This window comes from Gossypium raimondii, chromosome 13, assembly GCF_025698545.1.
Source record: "Gossypium raimondii isolate GPD5lz chromosome 13, ASM2569854v1, whole genome shotgun sequence".
Taxonomy (NCBI): domain Eukaryota; kingdom Viridiplantae; phylum Streptophyta; class Magnoliopsida; order Malvales; family Malvaceae; genus Gossypium; species Gossypium raimondii.
In genome coordinates, this window is record NC_068577.1 from 4,436,722 (window position 1) to 4,454,367 (window position 17,646).

Consider the following 17,646-nt stretch of genomic DNA (forward strand, 5'->3'; position numbering starts at 1 on the left):
ATACACCAAATTCAATTAGAGCTATAGATTAATAAAAATTTCATATGGTCGCGTAACCAATTTGTTAAGTTTTTAAATGTACAAGAATTAAAATATCCTTTTCAATAATAAAAGGATTAAAATGAACATTTGGTATACTATAAGGACTCGTATTGTATTTTAACCTCATTTTTGAGTGATAGATGGTATTATAAAAAATCAAATTATAACAAATTAAATAATACCGAACTATACTTTAACCCCAAAAAACAATATCTTCAATATATATTCACACACAATTTTTCTTTTAAGAAATAGGACATATTCTCAAGAGAAAATACATACGTTTAAACTTTAGAGACAATATTGTTAGAAAAATAATAACAAATACGAACATAAATCATGAAATAATCATAAAAATATAAAAAAATAAGAGTAAATCTGGCAAATTTAGATATTAAAATATTGGGATTATTTTTATTCAAGTTGAAATTCAACTTCTTTTGAATTTAAATTATTTGGAGTTAAGGTAATGTTTTATTAAATTCATTTGGGTAGGTTAGTTCATTATATAAGGTAGAATTATTATCTTTTATGTTGAAATAAAATTATATCAAATTTAAATATATATTAATTAAATAGTCCAACATAAGTAAAATCTTAAATTAAATTTATTTGTGATATTTTGAAATAAACAAAATACTTACTCGATAGCAATGTAAATAATAACATTTTAATTTACTTGAATTTAATATAAAATTCCAACAATTTTACAATTAAATTTATATTTTAAATTTGAAAAGTAAAAATAGATAATTAAAATTTTAAAATAGAAATAAGGAGACCAAATTTTAAATATATGAAGATTACAAATACTTATATAATATTTTTAATTTTTTTTAATTAACTCTATTTCTTTCTCTCTCTTGACACCATACCACACTAGGGAATTAGGAAAAGCAAAAATTCTGTATTTAGCTCCTTGAAAATTCGCTACGTTTTCTCCCATATTATATGCTCTGCTCTGCTCGCCAGTTCCCAGTCGCTCCATGAAAGAACCTTCCCTCTCCCTTTATCCTCTCTAAACTTCATTTCAATTCAACCCTTTTTTTCTCTCTTGTTTTTTCATTACTAAATCGACTAAGGAACCTCTTTTTTTGGGTTCTTTTTGAAAAGCAAAACGCCCGAGCATTAATGGAGAAAAAGCAAGGTTTTTTCTCAGCTCTCAAAGAGGAAGTAATTCGTGGGCTTTCACCTTCCCGCTCGAGGACCAACAGCCCCGGAAGAGCCCGGTCACCCATTGCCATTCTGTTGCGGAGAAAGAAAAGCGGCCACAACAACTACGGAGGCGCTTACCTGGCGCAACCGGAGCCCTTGACCGCGAGGTACGGTGTCGGGGAAGCTTTAGCTCCGCTCATGGAAGGTCCCGACCCGGACGGAGGTGAAACCGGGGACTCCAAGAGGCTTGGGTCGGGGCTAGGACAATGGGTTATGGGACAGTTATCGAGGACTCCATCCATGGCTTCCTTGAGTTGCAAAAGGTCCGATCTAAGGCTGTTGCTCGGGGTCATGGGTGCACCTTTGGCTCCTGTTCAAGTTTGCTCCACTGACCCTTTGCCTCACTTGAGCATCAAAGACACTCCCATTGTTAGTCCCTTCCGCCCCCCGGTCTTCTTTAGCTTATAATAGACTTAAAAAAGAACAAATGAACTTCTGGGTGTTTTTTTTTCTGCTTATGCTGGTTTGAATTGTGGCTAAAGTATTTATCAGTTATAGTATTTTATTTGTAATGTTCTTGTATTTTTCTTTAAGCTTCTTCTATGGTCTGTGGATCCATTTTATTAAATCATGGTTTTCATTCAAACTGTGGTTAGCAAGAAACTTGAGTAAAAACTCCATTTCATTGCGGTATGGTGCAGGAAACTTCCACTGCTCAGTACATATTGCAGCAGTATACAGCTGCTTCCGGTGGTTTGAAGCTGCAAAACTCTGTTCGGAATGCGTATGCAATGGGAAAACTGAAAATGGTAGCTTGTGAATACGAAACTGCTGCGAAGACGGTTAAGAACCGATATGGCTCCAGAGGTGCGGAGTCCGGTGGGTTTGTGCTCTGGCAAATGCATCCGGACATGTGGTATGTTGAACTTGCGGTTGGGGGCAGCAAGGTTCATGCTGGCTGTAATGGGAAGCTTGTGTGGAGGCACACACCTTGGCTTGGTGCTCGCACTGCAAAGGGGCCTGTTAGACCCTTGCGTCGTGCACTTCAGGTGAGGTCTCCTATGCTTATCAGCAGCTGAACATTGGCTCTTCGGTTATACTTCTAGCATTACTGGCTTTCTGATTCTCTCTTTGTGCTTCACTATTCCTAATTCAGGGTCTTGATCCGAGAACTACAGCTAGTATGTTTTCTGATGCAAAATGTATAGGAGAGAAGACAATTAATGGTGAGGATTGCTTCATCCTCAAGCTCTGTACCGACCCCCAGACATTGAAGGCAAGGAGTGAAGGCCCTGCGGAGATCATTAGGCATGTCTTATTTGGCTACTTTAGTCAGAAGACCGGGCTTCTGGTTCACATGGAGGATTCACATTTGACTCGTATTCAATCCAACGGTGGGGATACTGTTTATTGGGAAACCACAATCAATTCATATCTTCACGATTACCGTCCCGTGGAAGGTATCATGATAGCACATTCTGGCCGTTCTGTCATTACACTTTTCAGGTTCGGGGAAGCTGCAATGAGCCATACGAAAACAAGGATGGAAGAAGCTTGGACGATCGAGGAGGTTGCCTTTAACATACCAGGCCTTTCTGTTGATTGTTTTATTCCTCCAGGTGATTTGAAATCTGGATCCATCAGTGAAACCTATGAGCTACCTCAGGACGAAACAGGGAAGAGTGGGATCGCCTTATCAGCATATCATGCCAAAGTTGCTGCACTCGAGAAGGCACAGGATAATTGGCTGACAGTATGATTTGCAGGATACAAGTCTGAAGAAGTGTAGAATTCACAACTTAGCAAGTGCTCAATTTGGTAGCTAGTTCAGTTGACTAACCCATTAGAAATTAAAAAAGAAGAAGGTAGAAGTCAATTTTTGGACTTCGGTTTTATGCCTCTATTAATCTGTAAATAGAGCATAATGGTTCATATCGGGACCTCTATGAATCTTTATACTCTCAATGCAGAATCCAACTATGGAGAGTTGGAGCTCAGGTTTTCCAATTAGGGATAGAGCTAATGGAGGTTGGTTTTTAGTTTACCCGGCTTTGATGGTAAGTAGCAAAGCTACCCCATCAACCCTTTTATTTTTTCTATAGTTACACTAACTATATATAGTATGGCAGCATAAAGGATGCTGCCAGTTTAACAGTAATGTCTAGTTTTTTTTTTTTTTGATGTTACAAATTCTGGATTTGTGATTCAAAGTGTGATGATTTGGGTTGAAAGTTGTTTGGGGGGTTTGAGAGAAGGGAAAGAGATTTTGCCATTTTTGTGGAAATGGTGATAAATAGGCATAATGGTAAATGAGATGGAACTAACTATATTTCTTACCTTCTGAAAGTTATTCAATGCTTTTGATGAATATACAGTGATCCCCATATTTCCTTCATTCTTTTCTAAGTTTTAATATGTGACTTGTGAATGCCCAGATTATTTGTACTAAAAGTGACGACACTCGAACCCTAATGCTGTTGTTAGGGTGTTAATAAGAACTTTGGTTGAACCACCATATCTTTAAGAATATACTTAATCTTCCTACACCAAGTAGGCAGCAATATCTAAGGTTATCTTTGACCCATCACTGCCATTGGAACCCTTTAAGGCTCGAGTGTGTCCCCTTGGTGGGGTGTCCAAAGCTTTTTTTAGTCAGACAAGCCAACATATTTTTGAAGCAATGCAAAGCCCCACCTTTGACCACAGGTGTAATGTGGGGTTAGGTTGGGTCAGTGGTGTGAAGTTGTGGTGGCATCGTTCAAAGCTAAAAAAGCTAAGCACGAGATGAAAGTTCCTCAAAACCCCCATGTGATTCTTCATTCTTCTTTTGCTTTTGCTTTGGTTCCTTTGCTTAACTGTTTTAACAGATCTTTTTACCTGCTTTTGCCAACTTATTTATTTATTTATTTCGGTCTTTCTTCATCTTTACTCTCTAAGATATAGGTGCTGAGGGTAGGGAAAGTTCCAACTCATCCCATGTTTTCTGAAAAGTCAATCTCTCTTTCTTTTTACTCCATTTTCTTTTTTAGGAGCCATAGAGGACTTCTCTCTATATGTAAAATCAAGTCATATAAAATTTTACTAAAATGTTTTTCTTTTAATTTTATAGATATTATATCTATTTTGATTAAATTTTATCATTATAGATGGCTTGAGGAGTTTTTTACTTTACCGATGGTGTACAAGACAATAATTCAAAATAATAAATATAAAATAAGAAAAAATACTATATATGTATTTGTATTAAGAGTTGGATTTTATTTTGTCCTCTCTACTTAAAAATGGGTAAATTAATCTTATATGTTAGATCAAAGAGCGGTGGTCTTTTTGTAAAATATTTTATCCATTCTTGCTGCTAATAATTGATTCATATACAGAAAAGACCAATTTACTCTTTGATCTAATGTACAAAAATTAATTTATCTATTTTTTGAGTAGAAGGAGCAAAATACAATGTGACTCCTAGTATAAGGATCTTCATGGTACTTCTATTGTATAAAACATTATGATATTATGTAAAATATAGAGTTGAGTTGGGATTTTTTTTTCAAGAAGTTGGAGGCCACGTGGATTGAAGAAATCATTTTGGGGTCGGAATTGGATGTTATTAATTTTGAGTTTAACTTGTTTAATTGTCGATTTAGTTTTAATTCGGTTGACATCGATATTTTTATCAATATGGGAGGGCGTGGATTCAAGTGCGTTGTAACGCATTCGTCCTCTTTTTTGAGAATCAGGAAGGGGTCGTGAGTAATTATAAGCCTTATATAAAAATAAGATTTAATGATTGGCTGGTTTAATTTGAGATTATTAACTATAAAAATGGGTTAAATTTACTTTTAAGATTTTGGTTAAGCTGCAATTGAATAAATATTAGGTTGTTTGTGAGGTTTTATCCCGTGAATAATTTACTATAAATCAATTCTTATGTTTGTGAGGCTTTGTTGAATGAGTAGTTTATTATAAATCAACTCTTACAAAATAAGTCCAATTCACTCCCCAACCCTTTTCCCTTAAAAACTTAATTGACAAAACAAGTTCCTTACAATGAATTTGTACTACAATAATTTCTTGACTTCAACAAAATAGATTCAAGTATTCTGTTAAATTGGTGTTTAATGGCTTGCAAAAGTACAATTAGGGTGTTCAAATTTTGGTTAAAATCGAATTAACCGACCGAAATCCAACTAATTCGATTAATCTATCAGTTAACCAATCTAATTCGATCGGAGGGCGGTTAATGATTTCTTGAAAGTTCGGTTATCGGTTAATTCAGGTTGAAATTGGGTAATTAACCGAATTAACCGAACTTTTAAAAAACCAATATTATATATTACCATTTCGGTTAATTTTGGTTAATTAAGTTAATTTTAATCTGGTTAATTCGGTTAAATGAACATTATTAATTTACTTTTTGATATGTTTTATACTTGTTTTAACAAAAAAACAAAAACATAAAAATTTCGGTTAATTCGGCTAACCGAAATAATTCGGTTTGGTTAATTTATTTTGAAAAAATTTTGGTTCATTTAACGGTTAAGGGTTTAAAAATTTCGGTTAATTCGATTAATGCTAGTTTGGTTTGATTAACTAATTGAACACTCCTAAGTACAATCAATGTAGAGCTCTCTCTTTTTTTCTCTCTTCAAAAATAGTCTTCAATAAAGAAAAAAGTGGTAGATATATTCTCGATATAAACTTCTTTGAAAATAAAATCTCTTCAATTATGAAAATTTCGATCACATTGAAAGTCTTGATAAAGTCCTTACTTTGACATGATTCTTGTACGATTTGCCTTCACTAATGCGCTGCCAAAAAAATCTTCCAAGATGCTCAATTAAAAACCCCAATAGTTTTGATCAAAAGATGTCAACCAATATGATAAGTTACAATTGTCTACCAAATGCACGTTAAATTGCAACTGGAGTTGCATCTGACATTTATAACTAGCACTAACAAATTAATTGAGTGTAAATCTTTTGATTGCCTTCACTATGTGTATACTCAAACATATATGTTGAACATACATCCAATAATAACAAAAAAAACCAACAAGCTATTGGTTTAGTAATAACTTGCATGTGGGTTCATGTGTTGACATGCATCTAGGGTTTAATCCCAATGAAATCCCTTTCGGCTAAAAAAAGGAAAAAAACATATACTTTAACATTTTTTAAGGTATCTACTAATTATTTCATTTAATTTTTTATGACCTTTTATTTGTGTAGAGGGTTCTTTAGTAGAGAGAGGAGGTGTTGCAAGCAAGTAAATAGAATGTATCAGGAGTAGCTAAAGAGGAAAACTAGAGCAAATCTTATAAATTGAGCATAGTAATAGGTGGGGGCTTGTAAGGTGGAAAAAGGTTACACGTGGCTTAGAATAAGACTAAGTATGAGAATAGTTTAAAAGAGTCTTAGAGATAGTTTTGGGAGTTAGAATGCTAAAATTGTTAAAAAGTCCTTTCACAAGTTGCAAAAGGCTTCTATTTATAATGTCCAAAAATAAGAGTTACAAATTTAAGTATTAAATAGGAGTAATGACAAATATTGTAAGTTACAAAGGCATTAATATCCTTTTAATAATAAATAGTTTAGGTTAACAGTGAAGGGTAAATAGTGAATAAGAATTCACTATGTTTCTGAAAGAAAAGGGAGAAGCACACAATGTTATATGAAAAAGTTAAGAGGAAACCATTTAACTACCTCCATATTTAATACACCAAGTCAATCTCTTCAGAACATCCCGAGAATCTTGCCTTATTTTGAGGTTATTTTCACTTCTTGTGCTTTTGTGAAGTAATACATTGTGAAACATTTTATGTAGAACATCACTTGAAATGCAAGCTATTCTTAATGAAGAATTCTTCTTGAACGAGAGTTGTTCCTGAATAAGGGTTATTTTTATTTATTCCAAACGTGAATTGTTCTCAACATAGCCACTCTTAGTAGTGGTTGTTTCAAACAAGAATTGTTTTGCAATGATGCTTTTCTTTAAAGAGATTGTTTTGAATAATGACTCATATTTTTAAAAAACTCACAATTGTTCTAAATAGAAATTGTTTTGAATTGTGGTTGTTTTGAATTATGGATATTCTAAACAAAAATTGTTTTGAACATTAGTTGTTCCCAAATGACAACTACACTCACAGCTATTTTAAACTAGAGCCTTATTCTGAACATAGTCGCTCTGAACTAGCTATTCTCAGCAAAGATTGTTTTGAACAACAATTATTCTAAACAAGAATTGTTCTTTCGGAAAAAGAATTAAGTGAAACAATATCGTTACTTATTCATAGTTAACCTTTTTATTATCACCTTTGGGAGTGCAATTCCTTAAAACAGAACCTTATTATCTTTGAAAAGAGATAAAAAATTAGTAGTAAAACTAGTACCTACATTTTTTTGTTGTAATCAGAGTATCTATTGTCCACGGCAATGACTAATCCTCTCACCATGGGTGCTCTCCGAAAAAGTAAATAATTAGTCATAAAATGTGCTCTATTCCCCTAAGCAGAGATCGAAGCCCCAACCACATAATAAATAATGAGATGAGCAATCACCGTACTACTCCTCATAATTAAAACTAGTATCTACATTTTATCTATCTTATGGTTTCTTTTTGTGTTTTTTCCCATCTTCATAAGTTGCAGCAGGATCTTTAGGGAGTGTTGTTAAACTGGTGGACATTGTTGAGCACTTCAAAAATACATGTGGACAATACACAATACAATATGCAATAAAAGTTAGCAATGTCAATTCATATTAGAGTGTCGGCAAAGGAAATTTGGACGCGAGAGTGGTAAAAACATAGATAGATATTTATGAGAGTGGAGGGGAAAAAAAGACCATATTAATGACAGTACATGGTGGAGCAATGGAGCAAGAGGGTATCTCAGTTGACTTCAACGTACATTGCTTTCAAAGGGGGGAAAGGGGAAACTTAATTTTTTTTTTTTTTGCTAAAAATTTATAGAAGATGGTTAAGAAAAGGACAATAGAGGGACTTGTACAAGATTGATAAAATCTAATTGTTGCAACATTCATAATAATTTGTTTTGGGTAAGAGGTGAGAGACTATTACCTATCCACAAGTCGGGTTATCGGTTTAAGTTTGAAGGTTACTCGAAATACGAAAGGTTTGAAAAAAAGTACGATACCTACAAAATGAGCTTCGGCAAGCTCGACCCACCCATTCTATACTTTTATAATATATTTTTATTTTATGTATATTATGTAATTGATACCACATAAAATTATATATATACATATGATAATACAATACTAGGTAACATTATAACAAAGATGTCTAAATTTAAATTTTTAATAAAAAACCATATTAAATATTAAATATTAAATTAAAAAAAATATGAGTGTGTCTAAAATGGACTTAGATTAACCATTTATAAATCTGGGTAAATTTGAACTAAATTTTAGACACATATTTTAGATCAGGTCGAGTCAAGCTTGGACAAATATAAAGTGTGCTAATATTATAAATATACCCACCCATTAACCTCTTTAACCTTTACTAATTGAAGTTTGGGAATCTATTTGTAATAGAGTTGGATTTTTTATATTTCACAGGTATGCAGGCGAGGTTTTGGGTTGATGGCATGCATGGTTGAAGGTTTTGGAAATTTTAAAATATCAAGATTGAGTCTCAATTTATGTAAATCATGTTTAGATTTGTTTTGAATTAGATTCGAATATATTTTTGTTATCAATCTATTTATGCATTGTAATGATTGATTTTGATCATAATGATATAAACGTATATATTATAAATATAAATATAACTTTTAAGATTATATATATTTAACTAAATTTCTTTCATGTACAATGTACAAATTAATTATATGTATTAATTTAATTGCATTACATTAATTATTTACAAAGTTTTGATATTTTTTAATATTAAGAGTTTTTTTAATTTATGTCCACCACGTTGCATATTGAGAGATTATCACATGTCAACACAAACTAACGATGTTAATGCGAAGATACTCACTTGAATATATATGCATATATATAAATATATATTGTAATGATTGATTCTGATCGCAATGATATATGCGCATATTTTGTAAATATAATTTGGACGTGAAGTATAGATGGATATTTAGGAGAGCGAAGGAAGAAAAAACCCATATTAATGGCAGTGCATGGTGGAGCAATGGAGCAAGATAGTATCTCAGTTGACTTCAACATGCATTGCTTTCAATGAGGGAAAAGAGGGAAACTTAATTTCTTTTTCTGCTACAAATTTATTGGAGAAAGATGGTTAATAAAAGGGACAATAAGCGGGACTAGGACCAGATTGATAAAATCTAGTTGTTGCAACATTCATAATAATTTCTTTTTGGGGAGACACCATGGTTGATTGAAATGTGGGAAATTATTTGTAATAGTGTTGAAGTTTTTAATTTTCACAAGTATGTTAATGAGGTTTTGGTTAGATGGCATGGTCGAGGTTTTGATAATTTAAAAATCTCAAATTTGAATCTCTCATTGTATAAATTATGTTTGAAATTTTAGTTTAAATTTGTTTTCCACATTTGAATATGTTTCGATTCTCAATTTATTTAAGCAATGTAATTATTGAAATATTGATCGAAATTCGATTTTAGCTCGATTGAGTATATAATTATAAAAAAGTAAAATTAAATTATTTGTAAGGACAACTCCCTCATAGACAATCATGGGGCTTTAGATGGGCCTAAAAGTCTCAAAGTCAGTAGGCTCCATACACATCAACTTATTGAACCCACATCACTCAAGAACTTTGCCTATGCATATGATTCAAAATAATAGTATTGTTGTTGGGTCCAAAACCAAATAAAGCTAAAATTATGTTGCCTAAATTAAATAACTCGTACAAAATCATAGATCATTATAGAAAAGATGTGGAGTATGCCTCGCATTTCGGTCAAATTAAAACACAAACAGAGAGCAACGTCGTGATAAGGATCCTTGGATGTCGCGACAATGAAATAGGGGAGAAGCAGAAATGACGTTGCGACGACACAATAGGGGACGTTGCAATGTGGCAACGTGTCATGCAATTTTCTTGATTTTCTTCTTCCAGTCAAATTCCGATTATTTGTTCTAGTCGAACTCTGATTAGTATAGATTATTTTAAGATTATTTGATTTACGAATTTAGCCTATAAATAGGCCCTATTTTCTACCCTAGAAAGATTAACCCATAACACATTTAAGTATTAACTTTTACAAGCTTTTTGAGAATTCTGTATTTAATTTTTGAGGGTTTTTATTTTCAGGTTTCGGGGTTTAGTTTTTATCTCCATCTTTATACTCTTCGTTTTTGTCGATTTAGTGAATTATCTTTGCCCGTAGTTTTTACCCTCTTTGGAGTTGTTTTTCCATAAAATTTGTGTGTTCGATCTTTTCAATTTCTTCGTTAGTTTTCTTGGTCGTTGCTTACACAGGTTTATCCCCAACAGAAGAGGTCATTGTCATCATTTAAAGCAGAATCACATCTTAACATAACTTAAACTTGATAAACAACTCAAAAATAGAAATTTGATTTCATAAATTTGATATTCCAAGCTTGACACTAAATAATCAATGCCTACAAAAATACTTAAAAACAAAACAAAAAAAAAAGATAATCAATCTCTCTTCATCTCACAAGACACAAAATTAAAGAACTGCATCAAGTAATGATGTGATCAAAATTCCATCAAAGAATATTATTTACAATTTCATTATGTTACGCAAAGAAATGCTCTCACCACCCCCATTCAAGGACAGCCAAAATGTCTCTAAACATTAAAAATTGGAGAGAATGGTAACCAAACTCAAAACAAGATCCAAAGAAGAAAGTTGAAGAATAAAAGAGAAGTTGTCACTAACCCTCTTAAATCGCTTTAAGCCAATCAATTATTACATTTAGCTTTAACTACCCAAGTTATCCAACACATTTATTTTGATAGTAATAATACTCATAAGGACTTTAAAATAAAGTTTTAATCATTTAATTTCAATTACTTTATTTTCATCATGTGATTGACATTATAGCCATGCCATTGCCACCATGGCCACATCTCCCCATTGCCCACCCATACATTCATGGTTCCATTTTAACTACCCTTTCCTTGACATCTATACAACTATATATTAAAGGCACTAAAGCTTTTCAATTCTAATTTCTTTTACTTTTTAGATTATAAGAATGGGTAATTTTCAATATGATCCCTATATTTTATTTAAATTTGAGATTTAATCTATATACTTTAATTTTGACATAATTTAATATCTTAATTTTTATAATGCCATTAGTTAGTCTAAATATTTTATTCTAATTAAAATGATTAATATATGAATTTTTAAGAATTGTTAGCACCGTTAATTTTTTTATTGAATTTATGTCCATTACAATGTTATTTTTTAGTTACGTGGATACCAAGTTTATTTTATTTTTTCAAAACGCCTCACCAACACAAAAGAATTTTAACAGTGTTAACAAATGGACCTAAATTTTTAAATTGAAAAGCAGAGAAACTAAATTCCCAAAATAAAAATACACAAATTAAATTCCAAATATACGAAGAGTAAAAAAAGTTTGAACAAATTGTAACCTTTAAATTTTTACGCTATAATTTAATTAAAAAATAAATAATTTAATTGGACCCTTTGGACAATCGTTTGAGCATACTTTCAAAATTGCTCAAGATTAAATGTTGACATTTTGACTTGGATCACCATAATTGTTTTCTTCATAAGTAAATAAATGGTAGTCGAATTTGGATGATTGAAGGAACTATAAGATCAACATGCCTTATCCATTAAGGCTTGCCCTCATCCTTATTCTTTAAACCTGTGAATTATGCTGATGAATTTACTTATATAAGAATGTATTTTGAGATAAATTTTGGAGGTTTTTATCCCGAATTATTATGCATTAAATTGGTGATTTTATCTCCACAGAAACTGCTAAGAGGAGACTTTTGTACTAGCTTATAAATAGACTGTTGATCGACTTCCTCATTGAGTTATTTGGGTGTATTTAGACCTTGTTCTTTTGTACTAGCATATAAATAGAGTGTTGATCAACTTCCTCGTTTAATATTGCATGTAATGTGAGGTATTTGGGGAGAGTAATTTGTAACAATATAAATTCAACTTTGCAGCTACAATTATTATTGCGAGATGTTAGATTGGGCTTTTGCTGATAGTTATATCAAATTAACTGTTGAATAAAATCATTCTTTGAATGAGGCTCGCAAATAGGATTTGTGAATCCATATTGATTCTTTATTTACTTATCTCTTTGTCTTACATTTTGAATTTGTGCTTATTTCTTTCTTTACTTTGCTTCTTGCTTTGATGTGTTTAAAAGGTTCTCTCCCAACCTCTATTCAATCATCTATTTGAATATCGAATTAAATGTTTAATGATAATAAAAAAAAGTAAAGGAAAATTTTTAAAAAAAAGTATGAGAGAAGGAAGTAGGCAGCCACCAACATAAAATCCCATACAAAAAGAAACAATAAAACTCCCTCCAATACAAATGAAAAATATAAAAGCTCCCCTCAAAAAAAATCTCCCAAAGAATACAAATATATATAAATAAATGTAAGCTGAAATATGCATAGTAAAAAGCCCCATCAAAGAGACTTAAGCCAGTAACAATATATAATGGAAATTAAAACACTGAAAACAAAAACCATAGCTAAAGACGCAAATGGTGGAGAAAAGACTTCTTGGTTTAAAGCATTAAAGTGAGGACACCCCATCCAATCACCAAGCTCCACACCATCTTTCTTATGGACCATGTTTTCTCTACTCCACTCTGCAATAATCAAATAACATCTTGTATTCATATTTTTTTCCCACTATTATTATAATTGGATATGCAAAAGAATAATAGCTTCATCCATTGAAAACTAAACATGCTTTTGGATAAAAATATATTTAGATTTGAAAAAATGAATTTAAACTATAATATTAAAAAAAATATTTTAAAAATAAATTGGGTTTTAGTTAAATACTTGAAGTATAGACATACTTAGATAGAATTAATTAATTATAAATATAGATAAATTTCAACAAAATTTATAGATGCCATTAATATGATATGTGTGTGTTGATCCAACCTGAGGTCTAATTAAAGCTTTCCATGTCAGAGTTTACGTTAGAATTTAGAACACCCTCTATATTTTTGCTATATTAGACATACTAAATTTTAAACCCCATAAGAGAATATGCGTATACATATACATATACATATACATACCGTATCGGTTCCAGCAGGGCCTGGTGAAGAAGCGCCGAGGCTGGGAGTAGGGGCCTCAGTTGATGGGGACGGTGGGCTGGAGGCCGAAGGTGATAGCGCTGGAGACTTAGCTTTGGTCTTGCTAGGGGCCGGAGCTGGAACCGTGGCAGGAGGAGAAGCCAAAGGAGCTGGTGGTGGGGTAGCTGGAGGAGGAGTAGCAGGAGGGGGAGAAGCAGGTGGTGGGGTAGCCTGAGGTGGAGAAGCCGGTGGGGGAGTTGCGGGAGGTGGGGTAGCTGGGGGAGGAGTAGCCGGTGGAGGAGAAGCTGGTGGTGGGGAGCTAACGGGCGGGGGAGTCGCTGGAGGAGGAGTGGAAACTGGTGGTGGAGAAGCTGTCACTGGAGGTGGTGATGATGTAGGAGGAGGAGTGGAAGCTGGTGGCGGAGAAGTAGTTGTGGGTGTTGGAGGTGGTTGAGTAGTAGGCGGAGGTGTGGAAGCGGGTGGGGTCGGCGGCACCGGCGTGGATGTCGGAGGATTACTAGGAGTAGGAGGAGCTTGGCCTAAAGCGCCAGCTACAGCAATGCAAAACAAAGCTGATAAGAACAAAAACTTGTTATTAAGCATCATGTTGGAAACAATGGTGACCCTTTAATCCTGCACACCCTCTCCGCTTAAACTACGCCCAGCCGCGCAAGCAAAAGAGGGAGAAGAATAGCAAGTATGAGAAATGAAAAGATGGTGATATTTATATATAGGATATGGAAATTTCTATATCATATTTCAATTTTAAATCCCAAAAACAAATAATTTAATAACATTTTTATTTTATTACTAATGGGAAAATTATATTACTAATCCTATACAAATTCCTATTTTAATTTAGTGCAATTTAACTCGTTCGTTGTGTTATTAATAGGTTCAAAATTGATATTCGATCGTACAAGCAGAGATGTAGAAATCAATCAATTTTGTTAAATAAACAATAAATCTCAATCTTAGTCAAATGCTTAAAGCTGTTATAAAAAAAAAATCACGTCACCACTTTAACAATAATAAGTATCAAATTATATAGAAGTAAAGGATTAAGTCTCTAATTTCAATTTAGTAAAGGGACTAAACTGGAATTAAAGGGTTAGAGTTTTTTCCTCGTTTGGTGAGGTAAAATAAAAACCCTAGTGGGGCATAGTTATAATGTCACTTTGATGATTATAAATGATGCGTTAGTTAGTCATACTTTAGGTAAAAAACTGTAAGGTGAGTTAGTGTAGATTGAAATATTTTAGTGAAAGGTTAATTTATACCTTAAAAATTTTGCAATATTTGGTAGTTCCATGAAATGATTCCCACTATCATCAACTTTTCAATCATTCAAATAGGTTTTAATTTGTTTTGTTGTGAAATTTTTAAGGAGTAGATTTGATTATGGATCAGGTCGGGTTGTTATAAAATTTTAGGTTTGTTTTTTAGGTTTGAATTTGACTTGAAAAATAGGTTTAAATTTTTACTTAAGCCCAGTCTAGATAAAAATATTAAACCCAAGTCCGGACGTATTAAACTTTTTATATTATTATTTATATAAAAACAAATTTAAAAAATATAATACATCAAATACACTAAAAATATTAAAATAGATGTTCCCCAACAAATTCAAAATACATTAAAAAAGTTTTTATACTTAGCAAGCAAATGCCTCTAAAATAGTAGCAAAATTAACAACAAAAGAGTTATATAATATCCAAACAATAACAACAAAATAGTAGTAATATAATAGCAAAATGGCAGCAAAATAACAGTAGAAAAAAAATTTAGGCAAATTCGGGCTGAGCTGTGTCAAGCCCAGGTAAAAAAAGATCTTACCCGAGGTCGGCCCTTTTAGAAAACGAGCCTTATTTTATTGTCGAAACCCATTTTCTGAACCTATATTTTTCCCAAATCCTCCCACTTTTGGGGCGATCTTTCGGGCTTGGGCAGGTGGCTCGGCCCATGATTAGGTCTAACGATGGGTTCTTTTGTTAGTAATGTTTATTTGGTGTTTGAGTTTTTTCTGTCTTAATTTGGTACCTAATTTTGGCTTTAATTTTTTTTTCCAATTAAGCACTTAAGTTTGGCTTCAATGTTCAAATTGGTACCTAATTTTTTTTATCCAAATTAATTACCTATATTTTGTTTACCAAAGCACGTGTGTCAAACATTCATTGGGTCATATGATGACATTTGGCTTAGGTATCAAATGAATATCAAATCCGAACTTGAGTACCAAATTGAAACAAAAAACACAAATACCAACTAAGTATTGAAGCTAAACTCAAATATGGAATGGTATGTTAGCCCATTTGTAAACAAAATTTCAAGGAAGACTTAAAATTTAGCATCTACTGAGCTTTCATTTTCCCTTTTGTATGTTACAATTGATGTTTGTTTAACGCATAAACTTGGTATCTTTTTTCCCGTAATGATATTTAAGCTTTTTTTTATACTTGATATCCAAACTTTCATTCTGTCACACCATTTTGAGCAATTTTTGTACAACTATATTAAAATCTGTAGTTTGGTTATCTTCAACATTAAGGATTTCTACGACATACTTTTTGCGCATTCCTCCCATGACATTAAGAAGTAGGGAGGCGAAAGTGGTGGTGCTAAAAGGATCAGTTTATCTAATTAAGTGGAGAGTTGAAAAGGGAAATAAATTAGGAAGGAGTAGGGGACTCACACATCCATAACATATGCATATGTTAAGATTAAAAATTTACACAACCCAATTGCAAATGGTGAGACTTGGACTTGGATACTCAAGGATCCAAGATCTCGCCTTAACCAACAATGTTAAGATCTCATTGACTCTTTTGGGGTTTTTTCAAATTCAAATATAAGGATTAAAAATTATGATATAACTCAATATAATATTAAAGAGTAAAAATTAATCAAAATTTACATATATCACTCATTTAATCATGTGTACAGATAAAAGGAAACCACTCGTCCTCTTGCCAACCCTACGTGTAACATAATTCACCATAAATTCCATTTACCAACATATACATACATACATAAATATAAAAGAGAACTTCATTGGTCTTGGACTGGATTGGCTACAAACTTTGACAAAAGGCATGTGTAGGAGGATTAAATTCGATGAATTGCATGATAGTTTCTCCTTTTTGATAATTTAGTACATGAGAGAATAATGATGATTGTGGGGGGGGGGGGTGCTCCATCGAAATAGCTGGAATTTATTTATTTTAGTGAACTGGCAAATGTAATTTGTACGCCAAGTTATAAGGTGAAAAAGGGAGAAATCATATAGATTTGGTTGGTAATGGTATGTTGATGTTGAAGCACCTGCGGTGCAACGCCACAATTAGTAGGCCCCTAGCCCCGCTGTCACCCCATCATATGTGCTTTTGGATGGATCCAACATTTTCGTGTTCTTTCCTTCTTCAACATCATCATTATTAATTAGTTACTCTTCAATTTCTATATGTAATTTGCTTTCTTTTCATTCATAGGTTTTCTGTTTTTCTTTCTTTGATTTTGTCTTGTGCACAACTGACGTCCTCCATTATTTTTCCCCTTTTGTATAATTGGGTTTGTGACTTCAATAGTCTCCGTTTGTATGGAAATTATTTTATGGATTTTTTCATCATATCATTTACGATATATTTTTAGTTATTTAATGTTATTTTAGTAATTTTTTTTATATCATTGATACATAATTTTGTTAATTTTTTTACCCAGAACTTTTAATCTCGAACTTAGAACCCCGAACTCCGAATCTTGAACCTTGAATTCTAAACTTAAACCTTGAATCTTGAAACCCTCAAGGTTCAGGTTCAAAGTTGGCAGTTCAGAGTTTGAGGTTTGAAATTTAAGGTCTGAGTTTAAGGTCAAGGTTCAAGGTTCAGGATTCTGGGTTTGAGGTTCAAGATAAAAAAAATTACTAAAATTATATGTCAATGACATGAAAAAAATTATTGAAATGTCATTAAATAATAGGAAAGAGACCATGGATGATGTGGTGGGAATGGTCCAAAAATAATTTCTCATTTGTATGGGATATTGTTCCTTATCTATTATAATTTGGTATCTCTATTTTATAATATTATTAGTAAATCCAAATTTATAACGATGTTGATTGCTTCAATAAAATGATAAGGTGGATTTTATAGGAAGAAAGTTATTTGAGTTTATTCGAAGTTATAATTTATAATTGTAT

The 17,646-nt window shown here is 32.5% G+C and overlaps 2 protein-coding genes across 2 annotated transcripts; one reads left to right on the plus strand and one right to left on the minus strand.

Annotated features, from left to right (window-relative positions):
- The first annotated feature begins 923 nt into the window (after window positions 1–923).
- Window positions 924–3,592, plus strand: LOC105784036 (uncharacterized). Its single transcript, XM_012609803.2, has 3 exons — window positions 924–1,626; window positions 1,899–2,246; window positions 2,354–3,592. Exons 1-3 carry the CDS (start codon window positions 1,174–1,176, stop codon window positions 2,954–2,956), a joined length of 1,404 nt encoding a protein of 467 aa, XP_012465257.1. The 5' UTR covers window positions 924–1,173; the 3' UTR covers window positions 2,957–3,592.
- A 9,075-nt stretch (window positions 3,593–12,667) lies between these two features.
- Window positions 12,668–14,154, minus strand: LOC105783756 (classical arabinogalactan protein 9). The gene is made up of 2 exons (XM_012609392.2): window positions 13,455–14,154; window positions 12,668–13,010 (listed from the first exon to the last, which is right to left on the minus strand). Exons 1-2 carry the CDS (start codon window positions 14,055–14,057, stop codon window positions 12,927–12,929), a joined length of 687 nt encoding a protein of 228 aa, XP_012464846.1. The 5' UTR covers window positions 14,058–14,154; the 3' UTR covers window positions 12,668–12,926.
- Between the last annotated feature and the right edge of the window lie 3,492 nt (window positions 14,155–17,646).

Bases quoted from the DNA above. Each gene is read 5' to 3' on its own strand.
- LOC105784036 (XM_012609803.2), top strand. From the start codon at position 1,174: ATGGAGAAAAAGCAAGGTTTTTTCTCAGCTCTCAAAGAGGAAGTAATT. The intron at 1,627-1,898 runs GTTAGTCCCTTC...GGTATGGTGCAG, and splicing joins GCATCAAAGACACTCCCATT to GAAACTTCCACTGCTCAGTA. The intron at 2,247-2,353 runs GTGAGGTCTCCT...TTCCTAATTCAG, and splicing joins CCTTGCGTCGTGCACTTCAG to GGTCTTGATCCGAGAACTAC.
- LOC105783756 (XM_012609392.2), bottom strand. From the start codon at position 14,057: ATGATGCTTAATAACAAGTTTTTGTTCTTATCAGCTTTGTTTTGCATT. The intron at 13,011-13,454 runs GTATGTATATGT...TGATTATTGCAG, and splicing joins GCCCTGCTGGAACCGATACG to AGTGGAGTAGAGAAAACATG.